Source organism: Thermobia domestica, chromosome 5 (genome assembly GCF_964235325.1).
Source record: "Thermobia domestica chromosome 5, izTheDome1.hap1.1, whole genome shotgun sequence".
Classification (NCBI taxonomy): Eukaryota; Metazoa; Arthropoda; class Insecta; order Zygentoma; family Lepismatidae; genus Thermobia; species Thermobia domestica.
Window position 1 is genome coordinate 58,727,244 of NC_137458.1, and position 19,826 is coordinate 58,747,069.

The window sequence follows — 19,826 nt, forward strand, 5'->3', positions numbered from 1 at the left end:
GCCTGCAGTGTTACTCAGATTCACTGTCGCCGTCGATAATACAAAGAAATCATTCTTTCTGAACCAAACTCTTATCTCATTAGCAGAGTGCTTCGAAACAGCAAACTTTTTTCTTTACTTGAGTGAAGTTACCAACTCATGATTTTCGCTACTGAGACTATTTTGTATATATTCTTCATTTTAATAATTATTAATGTTTGGAAATCTTTTTAGACACGAAATTGTTACATTGCAAGCAGGTGCACGCTGAACGTTACATTCCCACGTACTAACGTTTTGTTATCTCAACCACCGCGAGAACAGCGCTCGCAATTTGTATGAATTGCAGACAGAATGGTTAATCTACACCATTGCCAATGTGCATTTTTTTTTTTTTTTTTTTTTTTTTTTTAATAATAATACTAAACTGCTTTGTATCGAACTATGAGGTGAAAAATATATCAGTTATGGACTGAATTCTTAAAGTTGGTCAGCAACACTTATTTAATTGCAATCTTCACTTTTTTTCTCCCACGAAACTAAAACACGTGTTGCCAGAGCTATTAAATATACCACAAATATATTTGTATCATGTAGGGATATACAAACTTTTGTATTTCTCTTATTAAATTTTAAAATACACTGCCAACCAGAGACATGACAGCTGGGATTTTCCCAATGTTGGCAGAAGCGGGGTGTTGGCACTTGGTATTGAGTGAAGGAGGAACGAAAGTTTCCGGTAAACTTACTTATGTGCTAGTATGTGACGGCCATGAGGAAGTATTAAGTTTTTTGTGGAATCATAATCACAGTATCAACTGGAAAGGTGGACGAAGTGTTACTTGCGTAACTACTTTATAAAGTGAATCATCTTTGGAGTTGCGGAGTCTAGTCGGAAGTTAGTGTTCCCTCTAATCCCCACACTCATTGCCCATATTTCGCAGTGAAAGCCCACTTCAACGTGAATAGTGATTTAGTGAATGATATTACAAAAATAACCAAAGGGCTAAATTCTCAGTATATATATATATATTCGTGACATTAAGTGTTTTATCTTTCTCAAGTGTGTGCGCAATGTCATTCGCTCAAACATTCATGCTATATTAAGTGAAAATTTTGTGTTGTGAAAAATATTCTTTCTTTTACTACCTACATATATACATCTATTCAATAAATAGGAATTCGCTCAAGGTAATATTCTCTTTTTTATTTGTGTGTGCGAATGCTTATGAATAGTCAACTTGCCAGGCCTATATATGCAAGTGTATGTGTACAAAAGTAAGTACGATTAAACTTGAGTTTCCGAATAACTGAGGCTACTTATGTCATATCGCTTATTTTATTTTACTACTTTCAATTTGCGCTTGGACAGGACACGAGCTCTGACCCAGGTTGCTATCAACTGTTTCTTTAGGGAATATTCTGGAAGCCAGTACCCAAGGGAGACGGTAGGTAGCAAACTAATTTTAATGGAACCAGATATCGGATATAAACACAATTACATTCGCAACGAAAAACATTGTAATATATATATTAAACGAAGAATTTATCTTACCTGCTTTCCATTGATCAATATCTCGTAAATATACAAATTTTTGAAATTTTTTATTTCACCAAGACGTAAACAGATAAAACTAACACCTAAGTTAAAAGTAGTACATCTAAAAGAATGCTAAATAATTGATGAAACAAGAATAATAAGAATGTGTAAAAAATTTTAACCGATTTCTACTAAGACAAGCAGCATCAGGTGTAGAAATACTATTATTATTATTATTATTTTGTAAAGTTCTGAATAGAATGGTAATTATGTTTCATTTCAAATAATCATTGTATATACCGACTTAGCAGCAACGAACAACCAACTGCACCCGTAAGGCTGTATTACCAATATGGGTCAAATTCTGCAGACGCAAGTTCCTGTTTAAATGCTGAGTTTTGATATTCCTTAACTACATGAAAGAAATATCATATCCTCATCTTTTATCTTTTAGTTCCATGATTTGTATTGAGTTGAGTTTATGGTAGAAGACAGAATTTGCATTAAACTGCAATTGATACTACTTGCCCTTTCTGACAGCTCGCTGCGCGCACGTGGTGCTCAATCCTGTGTTGCCAGCTTTTGCGTCGGGTGTTAAAACATTGCAAGTAAATCTCTTTTCTACTTACATATACTGTTGAATACAAAGCTTTCATTAACATTCAAGAAGCTATATGATACAGGAAAATCCAAGTACCCTTAAAATAAATATTTAAAAATAAATAAATAGATGAATAAATATAAATATCATCGACTTTTTAGTTTCAAAAAAAAAAAAAAAAAAAAAAAAAAAAGGCACTTCATATAGCTCCAAAAATGGAATCAACAATATAGACATCGAAATACATCTGCAAATAAAATAATCATGAAATAACATTAGAAGCATACTGGGGTGAAAAAAAACCTGATGCAAAAAACCAACACTATTAATAGTGAAGAAGACAAGACAAGTAAATCTCAGTTTTATAAAATTAAATGATACAAAAGAGAACTAAAAAGAATGCTCTCAATAACCAGCAGGTCAACTACTCAAGTTGACATTCGACTTAAACAATGTGCATTTGTTTATACTCAAATTGGCAACGTGTGGAAAGGATGGAATGTTTACCAATGCAGAGTGAAAGAAATAAGCCACTATAATTGGCTGAACGTGCTGTTGCCACAGGAACAAGTTTTTCTTGCCTGATTGTTATGACCATGCGCAGGAAGGAAAAAGAGAGGAAAGCAATTGTCAGAAAGGACAAGCTGTATCAAATCGACTATAGGTATTATTTATTTCTTAGCATGTTTCGTTTCAAATGTTACTAATTAAGTGAGGCGTTGTCTTTTTATTTGTATGAAATTTTTTAACCTTAAAAGTAGCTACCGCGAGACAGGAGAATCATTTGAAATGAATTTTTGAACATTAGTAGCGCTTAGATTATTTTATTTTTATTATTTTTTCTTTTTCTTTCTTTAAGTTTGAAATATGTATTCTAAGGTGGACGGAAAGTGAATGGGTTGAAATTTACCTTTTCCATATTTTTCATAAACATTCTTGCCGTGCTCCCATAAACATTTGAAGACAGGGATTTCAGCTAGTTCTTTATATGTATAAATTGAAAGAAAATTTAAGCATTCAAGAAATGGGAGAATGAACCAAGAATCAAATATGGATCTCCAGCTTACTGTGCTTATATTCGAGTAAATACGGTAACCGTTGAACTTTACAGTACATGGAACAAATTTAACTTCCGGGTACGTGTCGCACATTTTCTCTCTTTGAATTTTCATTGGTTTTATTTCGATTCTACACCGCTTTCTATTAATTCTCCATACAATTCCAATTTACTTTCTAAAACCTTTCCTCAAACTACTTTTCCCGTTCTTTCCCTCTTAGTAGTGACTACAACCAGTGGCTTGCGGTGAATTGTGATGCCATGTTACAGTAAGAAAAATCGGAGATACATGACAGAAATTGGACTCACTAACTAACATAACTGTGACACAAACACTAATTACATATAAAAATAAAATTTTGTAAAAAGACACATCTATAAACTGAACACACTTTATTCACGGTTTCTCGAGGGAAATTTGAGGAGTACTGGGGAAATATATCTGATGCAAATAACATTGCTGTCATGAGTAGTTATGTGAACCAATACAGGGCTTTAGGTTGGCATCATATGTCTCCTTCTCTATTCCATTCTGTGATGTCATTCCCTCTTTTCTGATTATTAAAAAAAAAAAAAATCCCTGACACTATCATCATTAATCTGATCTCTTATCACATTAATGTTTCATTCGAAGTTTGAACTTGCCTATTGTGCAAAGAAAGATCAACTTCTTTCTCTTGAAACTGCCCGGACAAATTTCCATAAGTGACTTTGTTGAAGAAAGATTTGTAATTAGGGAAGCATATTACTAATTCTTGTAATATGATTTTAAATATCGGCTTATTAATATTCGCCTTTCAAATGACTGTAAAAGAAGCCTACATTATCTAAATAAGCTTTCATCTTTGATTTGGATGTAAGAGTCCCGTTCAGCAACAAGATTATATGAGACACGAATCTACTGTTTAACGTGGAATCCGAACCGCATGAGCTCTCGCCCGGAATCGAACATGAGTCTCCATCACCAAAGACGCGTACGCTATCCACATAGCCACTAGAGACCTCACTACCTATATAAGCCAGTGCGTATTTACTTTCATTTTTCTCTACTACATATCTTTCTTCTTATTTTGAAACTCTGAGATCACTTAAAAAGAAATGATGTGTCATTATATTAGTTAGGCTTCAGCATAGTCGCGTGTTTACCACTCTTCGCTTTTAAAGATTTGAATACAAAAAGTGAATTCTATTTGTTGATTTCTAGAATTGTGTGTGGCGTGGGAGACCCGAGTTCGATTCTCAGCACGAACTTATGTGGTTCCGATTCCACGTTAATTTGTAGGTTCACGTCTCATATAGCCTCGCAGTTGAAAGGGATGCTAAACTAAAAATCAAATCAAATCAAATCATGTATTATGTTTCAAAAATTTTATCAGTGCGGAAGCTTCTCGTTCACCCGGAACCCTGCCGGTTGCATAAGCATTGCAACGGCCAAAGCTTTTTAACTTCTGGGATAGGACTTAACATTCGCTCCAATAGTCCATATTGTAAAATCGTCGTAAGCTTGTTCTAACACAACTATTTTTGAAATTTTCCAGTTTAACGTCCCACGATTATGCTCTTTAGGCTAGCGAAGACGGATGATTAAAGCAAGTGAATGATGGTAGAACAACTGGTGGAACAAGAATGCGGGAGGACACGGGAGTATCTTGGGAAAACTCACGGACGACGTGCATCCCAAAATTATTTGACCGGGGATCGAACTAAGGACCCCACGCACTACTAAGCCACCATGTTTCCACCAACAAAATAAAAATTAGTGACTTGTGATGGACTTTTTCCTTTTGAACAGTTAAATAGATTTTACAATTAAAGAAGCGCTAAAGTACGTTATTTAAGGTATACATAAGAGTGATAGAAAGAAATGTTCTTCACCTCTAATGCTAATGCTTCAGCCTAATAATAATTTTTCTTGAAAAACTTTGGACACTGCGCAACGCTGCAACTCTAACACTAGCCGCCACTGACTACAACACAAGGTAATTAAATGATTGGTTGTTTTAGAGATTAGTACCCCTTTTAGCATCTAACTTATATGAGTGTAGACCTATATATTAACGTGAGATCTGAACAACGAGAAACGTTTCTTCATTTTACAAAATTGCAAGTGTCAGACTTTAGTTTATGTAGATTATACATACCTTGTATATAGTATGCCAAATAAACTGGGTACAATAATTAAAATTAACGAAATGTGCATCAAATACTGACCGCTGGCTCAAATTGTTGTTCGTTATTATTTTCTTTTTTTCAAAGTAATCTCTTTTTATGTTTTAGAAAGTGTTTTTAATTAAATTAAATTAATTATTTTATTTAATTATCCTGTCCTTACGAGGACAATGTTTCACTATAAAAGGATTCATGGCAGTCGTACAACTTACACAATATTGATAAAAATAAATAAATAAAATAACTAAAGATTGCAATTACCATTGTAGCTGTTGACGTGTCATGATGCATATGTTGTAACACAGGTATAAGCTTTAGCTTCATATCTGATGGGGTAGCTACGCCCTGAATCATATCGGAGAATTTATTACACATGCTGACTGCAAATGTTCTGAAAAAGAAAATTAACGTGTGGTACAAATATGCGAAACTGCTGTATGTATATTTGTAAATATTAAAATTATCATCAGTTGTACTGCAGGTGCACAGTGATTTTTTTGTTGACTGTGTAGTAAGGTCATATCTGGAACTTTTGTAAGATACATATTAATGTTTGGGAAAGTTTTCAACGTTTGCTACGTTACATATGACCTTACCACAGAATGACCAAACAAACAAACAAACAAACAAACAAACAAACAAAAAAAAAAAAAACACTGTGCACCTACTGTACAACTGATGACAATTTTAACATTTATAAACACATTGAACAGTTTAATTATACTAGATTCACACACACACAAACAAAATAATAATAATAATAAAAATAATAATAATAGTAACTAAGTAAGAAAAATATAAGTGTTAGATGAATGCTGAAATGTTTTTCAGGTGGATTTAACCAAGTGTATTATCTTTATCGAAGATGTTTGTCATCAGAGGTATAAGGAAGAGAAAAGGAAGACAAAGAAAGAGAAGTAGCGTGAGGTATCCAGTTGAACGCCATACTGAAATGCACTCTCTGTTCCTCAGAATTACACAAAGCTACATAATCTTAAGAGAAAAAGGCTTACCTCATCCTATCCTCTTTATGTAGGTGTATGTAATTTGTTCATTATTTCGATTCAAAATCATCATCCAATCATAAAGACAGGATAACGCTCCTTTGAAGATTTTGAGCAGAGAAGTTTGGACTGCGAAGCTTTTGAAACTGCATCTTACAAAACTGTTGTAATACAGGTAAGTGTTGCTTTACGAAATTGGCGGTTCGATATTTTACCTACGTTTTCCTGATCACAGTTTAATTTTGGACTTTTTGTTTTAACGAACAATTGGTTTGAAAACTTCTCTTTCTGCGTTACGTTTTAAAATGTAGAATCCCGTCTTCTTCAAGATTATGATTTGTTTTTCTCAAATGTATAGGCACTTTTTTTTCTCACGTCCCTCTATTTTTCTTTTCTTCCTAATTCCTCCCCTCCATATCTAAGGAAGAGTTTAGTGAAATAATTTATAGTCCAGTTTTTGTATTGCATTAATATGTTAAACGTGGGATTATATCTTTAGTACTACAATCGTTTTCTTTCCATTCCTCGCTTCACGAAGCTGTAAAAGACTGAGTTAAAATCCATGGAATTCACGATATTAAAAAGAAACGTAAGCATAGGTTTCGAGTTTTGATGAGTTGTGAAATTCTATTACCATTTATTTATTTATTTTAGGTTTTTTTAATGCTCAGCATACTATAGTGCGTTGTAGAATAAAGAAAAGAATAAAACATGCAATGATTATAAAACAATTATTGATGAACTGAGAGCCGGGGAACCTCGAAACAAAACCTATGGTCAACAATAAGCTTACATTCCTGGAATGGACCTACATTTTTTTTCAGATGAATGCTCTACTAATTGTATCAACGTGCAGACTAAGTATTCTTTCTATTTTCTGAAGAAAAGGTAAACCATTGTAACTTTACTGCTACTATCTAGGTGCAAGCAACTTTTCCACATAAAAAAAATTATCCTTAATTTCTATTTGTATATTTATACTTTATCAATATCAATAATGACTTTAACATTTTTCGAAACTTAAAACAACACTACTAGGTACTAAACCTTACTTTATAGACACAAATAAAAACGCCTAAAATTATGCCATTCTTACTTAGACTGTGCTGCGAACTGCACTGCAGCATAAATAGCTGCTTCTACTTCTACTGCGTCATGGGAATCTAAGCTTCGTCGAATACTATGATGGACTTGCTGTCTCTCAGGAATAATACCAGCCACACTTCCAAGGGTTCGTAACGTGAGTGCTCGGGCCACCTGCGAACACACGTACACATAAGAGAAAATGTTTATGTAGATACATACACACAGATTAACCATATATATGTAGTCGGTATATACGCGATTATTTGTAAGTATTGTGCAAAATGAAATCGGGAACGAGCAGTCTTACTCAGATTTTCAATAAATCGCAACCGCTACGGATGATTATATGGTTGAAATCAGCAATATTAGTGAGAGTTATTGTTACAGGTGCACACAAAAAATCATCCAACATGTTCGGTTGATTTTTTTTTTTTTCCTTTTTCTTTCATACAGGAAAAGTCATCTCATATGTTTTAGGGTCTTAGAGGAAAAAATCATTGATTAAATCAGCTTTGCAAAATTTATTAAATGGTTACATAAAAGATACTGTTCTACCTGAAACAGATTTTGCGAAAGTAAATTCACCAATGGCTTCCTCTGAAATTTTAACTCTAGCACATTATTATATGACCCTGATCCCATGTGCAGAAAAATTTTGAGTGTGCATTTTAACTTCTCTTATCCGTGATTTTCTACACTACAACCACTTTTAGTGCTTATTATTTTCAATCTAAATGGCTTTTTCACACATACGGAACATCCTGTATATTTCCTTAATCTGTTTTCGCAAGCTTTCCAAGTCTCTGTTTACTGTTTTATTTCGGCACGATTTTATATACTGTACATCTGTACCAAAAATTTTATTTCCGGTAGAAGTTCATGTGGTTCTGATTCCACGTTAAGCATTAGATCAACGTCTCATGTAGTCCTTGTGCTGAAAGGGACGCTAAATTTATATATGGTAGTATAAATTCAATCTAAATTTATACTACCATATCCATACATTCATTCATTCGTTAAGATATGTGAAACTCAGTACCATAAATATTTAACAGATAAAATTTTAAATATGCAGATGTAGAATAAACACTTTCAATTATCTGTAATTTGCTTATCTGCGCTTAAGCCACAACATAAAATAAAATTACTCTTTAGCGCCTTTCTCATTAAAACAAAATGTATATTCCTCGCATTCATAGTTCAGTAGTACTCGATAAAATTAACTTAAGTCCTACGTGGAGCTTATTGTATTTCCTGAGATTCCAGACATTAATATCTCGAATCGAGTATGGCATAGGTAGTTACAAACTGAGAATACGTATATACAATAAATGGCTAAATAGTGAAATGTGCTTACCGGGTCATTTGAATGAATAACACTGAAGATCCTTCGAACAAATTCATCAACGTTCAAAATTTTATCCAAATGTTTCTCACTCTGTTGACAAACACGTAACACCCAGACTCGCAAAAAGTTATTTCTGTGAAGTAGAAATACAAAAGTTTTATGTCAAGGATTATCGAACTCAGAATTACATGTATTAAAGGCGAGTAATGAAATTATATTTAACAAATACAGACAACTTAAGACAATAAAGAAAATTTCCAGTGAAGGGAGTTATTTTTATTACCATTATTTTTGTAGATTCATTCACAAGAGTTAAAGCGAAAACTACCAACGAAAATGTAATATACTACGTGCAAATTTTATCACAATTTGCCGTTTTCTATGTGTTTATTGTCGAGAGATAAAATGTTTGACATATATACCGGTACATAACATTACAAAACTTCTGAGGTACGTATTTGTTAGTTGCGTACAGGCTTTGTCCATTTGTGCAAGAACTCAAAGACAGTTTCAAACAAATCTTTTACTGGTGAACAAATAAGCAGGCCACCACACTGGAAAAGGAGTGCTACTCTGAGATTCTTTTCACCTTAGTGGATATGTTAAGAGTCAAACAGCAGGTATAAGTCGATTAAAAACCTTTGCTACAAAAAACGCAATTACATTCACTGCAAGTAGGGTATGGTATGTACTTCCACGATGAATAATAGAGCCCTTTTTTTTAAAAAAATTTATTTATTATTATTAGGGTTAGGATTTTATTGCACTGTAAATGTGGGGAAAATGCAAAATAAAAAATGCAATTATGCACTAAAAATTTAAAAAATGCACTATAATTTGAAAAAAAAATGCTTTCACAGAGAATCATCCGTTACTATTTATTAGTCCACTATCGCACACAAAACATGGTAACCTGAGTTTTTTTTCGATACATCTGTCATTTTTCTTGGCAGTATAAGTCCTACTTCGCCAGGAACATTTTCTAATGCACTTGCTGCATTTTTGATTTAGTCAATTGAAGTCAACTTTTCTCCAGATTCCTCTAAAGAAGTAATTACACCTGGTAGAAATCCAAAATTAGATTGAATGTGCACAAGCTTACCTTGAATTTCAGGATTGACCAGTATCTCTTGTGCAGTTCGAATCGCGGAAGCTTCGGAGGAGTCGAAAAAGTCTATAGTTTTTTTCACAGCTTCGAAGTTTTGACAATAGTATTTACAGGTTTCTATCCACGTTCTCCACCTGGTAAGAACGAGGCTAGATGGTAGAGGGAGTTCAGGATGCTCCGACTTAAAAGCAGCTACAAGTGGTCGGGCCTTACTGAACACTTTCTTTACACTTCCTATGACTTTATCAACATCAGGAAACTGCACACGTATCTCTTCAGCCACTCTATGGCAACCATGCGCGAGGCACGTAGTGTGAATCATTTTCGAATATAGCGCCTGCAGTGAGTTCGCTGCTTTTACCATATACGGTGCAGAATCGGTTACAAAGAGCAGCACGTTTTCGTAAAGGACGCCATTAGGCCATAAGAGATGCACTGATTTATCAAATAACTTACTGATCGTGGAATAATTGACCTTTTCCAGAACTTCACAATTCAAAAGAAATGTTTTACCCGACCCACCTTCATGCATCACTCCAACAACATTCCCTACATTTCGTCCCTCCGAATCACAAGTTTCATCCATGGACACCCATATTTTCTTTCCGACCATTTCTTGTCCAATGCACTGCATTGTTTTCTCGTAAAGTTTGTTCACGTAATTCTTTCTTAATGTCGAAGAATCGGGGAGGGGTTTACAAGTGTATTTTTCCAAAAAGGCACGCATTGTCACGTTGTCCACTTTGTTCAACGGAATGTCAGCACAAATAAATGCTTCACACAAATCTTCGAAAAAAAACAGAATAATTTTTGGATGTACCACACTGCGGGAGAAATTGTTGCGTGGCGTTTGCCTCTCGTTTCGTACGTAACTTAAGTCCCCGTGTGTGTTTGTCCCTTGAAACATGCTGTTCAACGGTAAATTTTCTTTCGGCTGAAATTGCCGTATCACACACCTTGCAGTAGAGAACACTTCCATCTGTTGTAAATACTTTTTCAGCTCCAAATTCACTCACAAATCGTTTAAGCTTGGAAGCACTATGTACTCTCTTTTATCTTCGGCATTTTAACCAGATAAACTGCAGAATTAGGCGTCTACCAACAGCTCACCAAAACAGTGAATGCCAAGGTCACTGAACTCTCGCTCCTTGGCTTCATGTGACTAATCGCCAGAAACTGCAGTCTGCGGACATTGGCCACGCCTGCTCCAACGAATCTTCGAACTAGAATCGTGTACGGGGAAGTATTCTGCTTCAATTTATTGTTTTTATAAGAAAAATGAGAATTATGCAGTTAAAAGTAAGAATAAATACTAAATATGCACGTAAAATGCCCAAAAACTTTAATAAATGCACTTATACACAGAAATGGGCAAAAAATGCAAAAAATACACAAACAAGTTTGTCTTAAATTACTTCTTTTTAATAAAACAGAATTTATAACACAACGAGCAATGTTTATATTAATCCAGAAAAAAGATGCAAAATCATCAAGATCCTAACCCTAATTATTATTATTATTATTTTGATATGATACTGGCAGCCAATCATACCGCGATTCACCGCTGAAAGAACAAACCTCGTGTGCATCTGCTTCTGATACGTAACCGTCGTTAAACGGAACATGTGAATTTGTTTGGCAATCTTCACCCTTCCTATGGTAGCAGTATGGATTGAATTGATATTCTGTTTCATTATATGAGAAGTGTGACTCAAGTGCCGGCAATTGAAATAGACTTTTCGATGTTTGTTTTTTAATCAACAGACGTATAATTATGCAACTTGTTGCACTTCTTATCGAACGTCCAATGAACGTTTTCGTTACTGCAACAAGACGGTAGAGCGTGTCACACGCCTCGTGACAATACAATTCCTTGAATGTTTGATCATTACTACTTGATTTAAAGAGGTTTATGTCCTTCTCTAACATCACATGATTTGTCATCACCGAATTCTTTTCTTATGTGGTTTTCGTAGACTGTGCACGCCCGTACTCTAGCCATCTGAAGTGGAATAATACACGGGAGATTATACCGCTTCTCTACACAAAGTGACATCGAACGTGAGGAGGACACGCAACCTTTTTGAAGCTGAGGGTGGACATGTTGTATTCTAACTGTAAACAAGTATGTAATTCGTTTGTTGTCTGCATATCTTTCTCCTATGTATTATTTGTTCGTATCATATTTTTTTCTATATATTGAATACATGATGGAAGCCCGGTTGCGAGATAAAATGATAACCCCGTTATACAGATTAAAGTTTAAAATATATTTTAAACACGAAGCTATACGAAACGAGATCTACTGTTTAAATGTGCACACAGAAGGCATTAGGTACTTGAGCATGAATATTTTACATACAGTGCTAGAAAAAAATATTCTTCCGAGGTAGGCGCCATAATAATACAAACAGTGGTGCTATTTAGCCGGTTCACTAGGACCGGTTGTTAAAATATTTCGAGTTCGCAGAACTGTTTGCTATACCCAGATATAACAGTAAATTTTAGTTTAACTATCTTTTGTTTTTAGAAATTCTTACAGGTACAGCGTTACACATATGATCTTTCAGAACAAGGTTCAAGCGTTTATTTCTTAATCTCAAATGCTCCGATATCTAGAATGAGAACTGGGTTCACATGAGTGTAGTGGTGAGGATTATTTATATTCGACACGCATACATATCATTATCAACAATTGTCAATCCATTGCTGGATTAAGTTCTTTCTAATTCTTTTTGACAGCCATCTATCTTGGACAATTCGTTTCCAAGGGATTCGCAATGTTACCTAATTTCGTCACACCACTTGTATTAGGATGCTGTTTAGGTCTCAACTTCTCAGTTGTAGTATCCAGTAAAAGATTTGCTTTTGTCTACCTTGTATGGTTTCTTTCCTAAAAGTATACATATCTATATCTATCCATCTACTCTCTCTAACCAAGGAAGTTCTATCGCATTTTGAGTAAGTCTGTGTTCCACTGGTCCTCACAGCGTGAGTTGAATGCGAATAGAGATAAGGTGAAGGTCAGTTGTTGGTGTGGGTATATCCAACATACTACCTGGTTGTAGCAATTCAGTTAGACAGTGAACCTGCGTAAGGAAAGAGTGAACATGGGACACCCACAGAGCGTCATAAGAGCGTGTATGCTGTACAAGTTCAAACTGCGGTCAAACGCCGTTGCAGTGGGGCGGAAGATATGCCAGGCCTTTGGTGAGGGTGTCGTGACTACGCGGACAGTGCAGCAGTGGTGTAACAAGTTTAAGGACGGTGACGAAACACTCGAAAACGCATCACATGCCGGAAGACCAACACATGTACAAAATGATCTTCAGGCAGCAATTGATGAGAACAGTGGCCAACAATAAGAGGAACTGGGACAACAATTCAGTGTGTGTGGAGACACCATTCGGCAGCACCTCCATCAACTTGGGAAGCACTACAAGTTGGATCGATGGATCTCACATGATTTGACTCCAGGCCAGAAGGCAACGCGATCAGACACCTGTGTTTCTTTGCTGTCTCGTCTGAGTAAGAAGACATTTCTGCACAGGGCGTTGACATGTGATGAGAATTGGGTCCTGTACGAAGCTCCACGGTGCCGTCATCATTAGTTAGCATTCCATGAACCAGTTCCAAAGCAGTTGAAACTAGCACTGCACCAGAAGGTCCTCCTGTGTGTTTGGTGGACTGCTCGTGGCATCGTGCATCGGTAATTGCTACCAGCTGTTCAGAACATCAATGGATCTGTGTACTGTCAGCAGTTGACCCGTGTTCAAGAAAAACTCAAAACTCTGGAGCCAGAACTTCTGAATCGCAAAGGGATTCTCCTGTTCCAGGACAACGCTAAGCCCCACGTGGCTAGGATGACCAGGGACACCACTCTACGCCTTGGATGGGAAACATTATTGCATCCGCCACACTCCCCGGACATTGCACCGTCCGATTATCACGTGTCCCATTCCTTGGACAATCACCTTAGACGACGCCAGTTCAAATCTCTAGTAGAGGTGCAAAATGCACTTGATAACTTACTTTCTTCGCTTCACGGCCCACCAAGTATTACAGCGATGGAATCCATGGCCTTCTAGAATGTTGGCAGAAGGTCGTCGATGCTGATGGTGACTATTTTTGATCTTCCAGGTACGTCTTAGGTGACATCGATTTCGAAGGTGGTTGGTGAAAAAGCGACAGAACTTTCTTGGTTACCTTTATATATATACACACATACACAGAACCAGTTGTAGAAGAATTATAATAACACTACTGAATACAAATCCAATTTGACGCGTAGACGCACAAATTAATTAAGCGCCAGACTCGTATTTTCATTCGCAATGGCACCCTGACGCCTGGGATTTTTCTAGCCCTATATATATATATATATATGCGACCAATCGCGTATTATGCTAATAGTGTCTAGGTCTTGGAGCCTCATATTGCGCTAATCGAAATAGGGATCTTTTGTACAATAGGTAAGAGCTAAACACTGTGCCTCCACCTATCAAAGATTTCCACATTGCTGAGATCACAGAAAGGAAGTCGTACTGCTATAACTTAAGCTTACTTAGAATGGCCTTCAAATTTCAATAAGAGGCAAAATGAATGGTACTATTTGCTGGGAAATGAATAACAATATTAAGAATGAAAGAGTCAATTCCAAAGCTTTTTCTTAAATTATAAAAATTGATATACCTTATTAAAGAATAAAACAGCTCTCCCAAGGGAGAGAAAAGTTTTTAAAATTTCCATGTTGGCCACCAACCTACGGTTGAGGTGAACAAGAAGATAACTGACCCTACAACCATTGAGATATTAATTGGTCATTTTGAAATAAATACACGAATTGAAAAATCATGCAAGAGTATATTACAAAAAACTTTAAAACATGCAAAAGATATGAAACAACACAGGACAGTAATTCATATGACGTTAAACATATATATATATGGTGCCTTCCATTTCAACCCAGGCAAAAAAAAAAAAACAACATAAAATTGTACCATCACCATCTCAGATATTGTTTAAACTTTTTTTTTTATAGCAACTAGACATGTTTTTAAGAGACCCATATTTTTTTTGTTTTGTCGAAAAAAAAAAAAAATTCCCGCCAAGTAATGGGTCATCAAAGACGGGGAGTACAATTTATGAATTGTAAAAGACATGGAAAATGGTCAACTTTGGAGCCCCACCATCCAGCTATGAAGACAGGTAGAGTTATAATTCTTGTTGTGGTATGTACATAGGGATATAAATAAACTATATTTTATTATAGTTTGGTTTGCGTATGCGATCTTTTTGTACATAAATTAACAAAAGAACGTTAGTTTATCTGAAAAGTCGAAGTTTGCGAATTTTTTTGAGCACTTCCGGTTCGAATTTTAAAATTCTGTTTTCACGGTTGGTAAGATCTAATTACCCGATTTCCGAAATAATTTTTGTATCGTTTCTGTGGCCGACCGTTTCGCCGCAAAAAATTCGAGAAATTGTCAAATTTTCAAAAATGGCCATTTTTGGGCTCCATTTTCTCGAAAACACCATATTTTAAAATTCTGAAATTTTGTCAGAGGGTTCAACTTTACATGAATAATAAACACACCAAATACCATTCTCGACCAATGCCTCATGAATTAACTACAGCCTTTTGAAGTTAGCGAAGTTTCGTTGATATCACAGTTGGCAACACTGGAAACAATAAAAATGCAACAATTTTATGATGTTTGTGGTTCACATTCATTGAATAACGAACAAAAGATTTTTCTTCGCTGCTTCTTATCATTTTGATTAAAAAGGCCCTCTGAAATAGTAAAATGAGCTTCTTCCCCTACTCCTCTGTTTTCTTAAACCGAAGTAATCTGAGATGTCTTAGGAAAAAAAAAAATCACTGTGCATTTTTTTCCCCACATGAAGCAATCATTTGCTTGCTTGGTGTCTTCTTCGCTAAAAGCATGTAATCGTGCAGATGCTACAATAGGTGTTGGTGCACTCACAACTCGTTGTTGATAGTCACAAAACACTTATTTCCACTTCTCTTATGCTCTTCTGGAAACCTGTACCCTGCTGAAGGTCCATGTGGAAGCATAAACAGCACTTTAACTTTACGTAATTCATGATTTATTCATAATATTTCATCTACCCACCACTAGTTATCATATATGCATGTAACAAAATTTTTTATTTGGAGACTTCTTACATCTACACTCTGAATTGCAGAAGCTCGATTTTGGGGAAAGCATGAAGTTAGTTCATGGTGACCCGTTACTGCCATAAAAACTTCGCCATTTTCCGAAAGCCAAAGGTGACTTCGTTTAAAACGTTACCGGTCGCACACTTTCCAATTCTTGCATTTTTATTCCCCCTCTAAAATTGTCAAATTCAGTTCCTGGCAACAAAATAAGAGTAATGCCCGGAGTTTTTACTTGTACTATACTCACGAATTCTTCTACAGTTTTAATATTGTGTATCTGTTTTTGCCTAAGGTTATGTCGCGTCGCCACATTTTTTACAACCTCCCAATACCGTCACAGAGACCTTTGCGTGGCCGGTTTCACTAAAAATCCACTGTTTTATTGGACCTGTCTGCATCTCGGACATCTGAAAGCGATTTTTAAAGTGGGAAGCAGCACCATCAGAAATCACTGACACAGTTTGGGAAATTGTAGACACTTATTTTTACGTATTCGAACCTTTTTCTACAATCTATATTTTCGCTTTACTTGGAGTATTTTTAGAATCTTGTCTATAGCTATGAGTACATGAGTCAAATCGTGTGTATTGTCGTCGCTTATTACAACAAAAATGTCAGTAGTTTCATAATAATATACCACTGCCGTAAAGATAGAAATTAGCTCGTTTTTCGGGTGATAACTCTGAATTTCACTTTGCAGAATAACAGTCCAGTTTTTAGAGAAGTCCACATGAAGTAAAATAGAATTTGTATCTTGAAATTTTATACGATGCTTTTTGGTAGCAATTAATTCTCTTTGGATTTTCTTGATGTAGCCATAAATTACAATTCTTACAGTTAAACCAGCAACGTACGATACGAAAACAGAAAGTGGTACAGTTTTTTAATGAGATCATTGTTTTCCCATATGGCATACGTAACACTTTCATTTTCATCAGGATCAACAATTAAAGACTCCACACTTATTCCTTCCATTCCAGGACATTCACCATATTCTTGAAGAAGAAAGCTGTCATTTTCTACGGATCATGCTACTAAAGAAAATAAGTCACTCATGACAGCTTCAATACAGGCCTGCACTTTTGATTTGTTCCAACGCAGTAGCAGCTCACTCAAAATTTGCACAACACACATACACATACATACACTTCCCTCCCAGGTTGCGGACTCCAAAATTTGGTCGAATACTATAAAATTTCGAGTAACACATTCTTATGCTGGGATTGTTCTGTTTAAAAAGTCCGTAAATTTCTTTGATGGAACGCGTAGGAAAACGTTTCGATTTTTTTTAAAACTTTCTGTCCATTTTCGATCACTGTAATGACATAGCACTTATCGGGACTTTGGAGCATTTCAAATCATCACTGAGGTAACAGTTCAGGCTTTTTATAGATCATCAGAATTTATTGGTTGGCCATTTCAAGTAAACTTAAAATTTGTGTTGTTTCGTAATCGTAATTTCCACCTCAGATTACTTCGGTTTAAGAAAACGGAGGAGTAGGGGAAGAAGCTCATTTTACTATTTCAGAGAGCCTTTTTGATCAAAATGATAAAAAGCAGTCAGGAAAAAACTTTTATTCTTCATTTAATGAATGCGAATCACAAAAAACATCAAGTTGTTGCACTTTTATTGTTTCCAGTGTTGCCAACTGTGGCATCAAAGTTAACGAAACTTCACTAACTTCAAAAGGCTGTAGTTAATTCGTGAAGAATTGGTCAAGAGTGGTATTTGGTATGTTTATTTTTCATGTAAAGTTGAAACATCTGACAAGATTTCAGAATTTTAAAATATGGTGTTTTCGAGAAAATGGCGTCCAAAAATGGCCATTTTTGAAAATTTGACAATTTCTCGAATTTTTTGCGACAAAACGGTTGATCACAAAAGCGACACATTTTTTTTTCGGAAAGCGCCAACCATGAAAAAGAATTTTAAAATTCGAACAGGAACTGCTCGAAAAAAAATCGCAAACTTCGACTTTTCAGATAAACTGACGTTCTTTTGTTAATTTATGTACAAAAAGGTACGCATGCGCAAACCGAACTACAATAAAATATAGTTTATTTATATCCCTATGTACATACCACAACAAGAATTATAACTCTACCTGTCTCCATAGCTGAATGGTGGGGCTCCGAAGTTGACAATTTTCCATGTCTTTTACAATTCATAAATTGTACTCCCCGTCTTTGATGGCCCATTACTTGGCGGGAAATTTTTTTTCGACAAAACAAAAAAATATGGGTCTCTTAAAAACACGTCTAGTTGCTATTAAAGAAAAATCAACAATATCTGAGAGGGTGATGGTGCTTGCTCTGCCTGAATTGAAATGGAAGGCACCATATATATATATATTTATATATATTAGCAGTACAATATTCTGAGCATACATACATAAAAACGCCTCACTCAACAAATAGAGTTTTATTTTCAGATTAAAAAAAAAAATCGCCAAATGCAGCAAACTTCCAACTTTTGATTTTTTGACTAAACATATGAAGGACACAATACGAAATTGAAAGCGCAAGCGTATTAATGAGAATTCTTTCTTTTCTTCAAAATCCAATTTTAAAAAAGGAAAAGAAATTGAATTGTGAAGTGGGCAGATTTGAAAAAGGCACTAGTATGATAGTTCTACACAGCCATACATTCAATGGGTGATATTTCTTAAATTTTTTCGAAGTTATTCGTTGTTAATGATCTCACGTACGCATTATTTTTGTATAACTATATTTGTTTGTTTGATTATTGAAGTTAAGCGCTCCTTTTCAGCAACAGCTATATAAGAAGTGAACCTACGTTTAAGGTGAAAATCCGAAACAGCGTAATATGTTAAAATTTTTTTGAACCTCTTCCACCGGGAATCGAACCAGGAACCACGTCTGTCAAAGACGCACGCGTTAGCCACTAAATCACACTATTACTACTACTGTATTTAATCTATAATCCTTGATAATACTGTAAATTTCCACAGAAAACATGGAAGACATTATGGATTATATTGGAAATTGGAAGGCATTCTAGTGTAACGAGATATGGTTTAAAGACCCGCCAATCTTTAATTATTGGTTGGGAAGCATTTGGTTAATACTGTGAGCCCAGCAGAATCGTACATCTTAGATTTTGAAGTTCAATGCCTGTATGGACAGAAACAATAGTCATTCACCCATGACGTCATCCATTAACATTCTAATAACACGGAAATAAGTTAGTTTCCTATTCAATGTTTGCAACCTACAAGGAAATCCTTGTAATTGTAACGAATTTGTGTAATAAACTGTGGTAGCACTTTCCTAACCTTTTAGCACCTTCGTTATACATCGTCAAGCTTTACAAAGTCGCACACATGCTGCTTCAAAGTTTAATTGTGATGAAATCAGGCACTTTCTTAATGAATTTGTATCTTACTGACCCCTCGCAGTCATACATCAACATCTAGACAATGTCCTCTTCGATCGTTCACCTGCGACTCGTCATATCAATGAGAAAGTATTGGTAATTGTAAACAGAAACTCTGACGCCTATGGATAACTCTTTCTGGGTTTTGATATGTGACGATTATGGTCACATCTAGCAACGCCAGCAGCTCGGTTCTTCAGGTTGGCCTGTTTATCTCGGGTCAGCGACAGGTTGTGATAAGGACTTTGTCTGCTGCGACTTTGGGTAATTTACCACCTTGTGTGACGTAGGTCCACATGATGATTTCCGTTCACACGTCAATGACGCCAGAGGGGCAGTCAGATAAAAACCAA

The 19,826-nt window shown here is 35.5% G+C and overlaps 1 protein-coding gene across 1 annotated transcript in view; it reads right to left on the minus strand.

The window, feature by feature from the left end:
* The window catches only part of defl (Integrator complex subunit 7), an 80,418-nt gene that overhangs the window by 39,429 nt on the left and 21,163 nt on the right, over positions 1-19,826 (minus strand). The window contains exons 3-5 of the mRNA XM_081758699.1: positions 8,794-8,917; positions 7,447-7,607; positions 5,608-5,737 (exon numbers count right to left, since the gene is read on the minus strand). Coding sequence (XP_081614825.1) covers positions 5,608-5,737; positions 7,447-7,607; positions 8,794-8,917 — 415 coding nt within the window. The remainder of the gene's footprint in view (positions 1-5,607; positions 5,738-7,446; positions 7,608-8,793; positions 8,918-19,826) is intronic.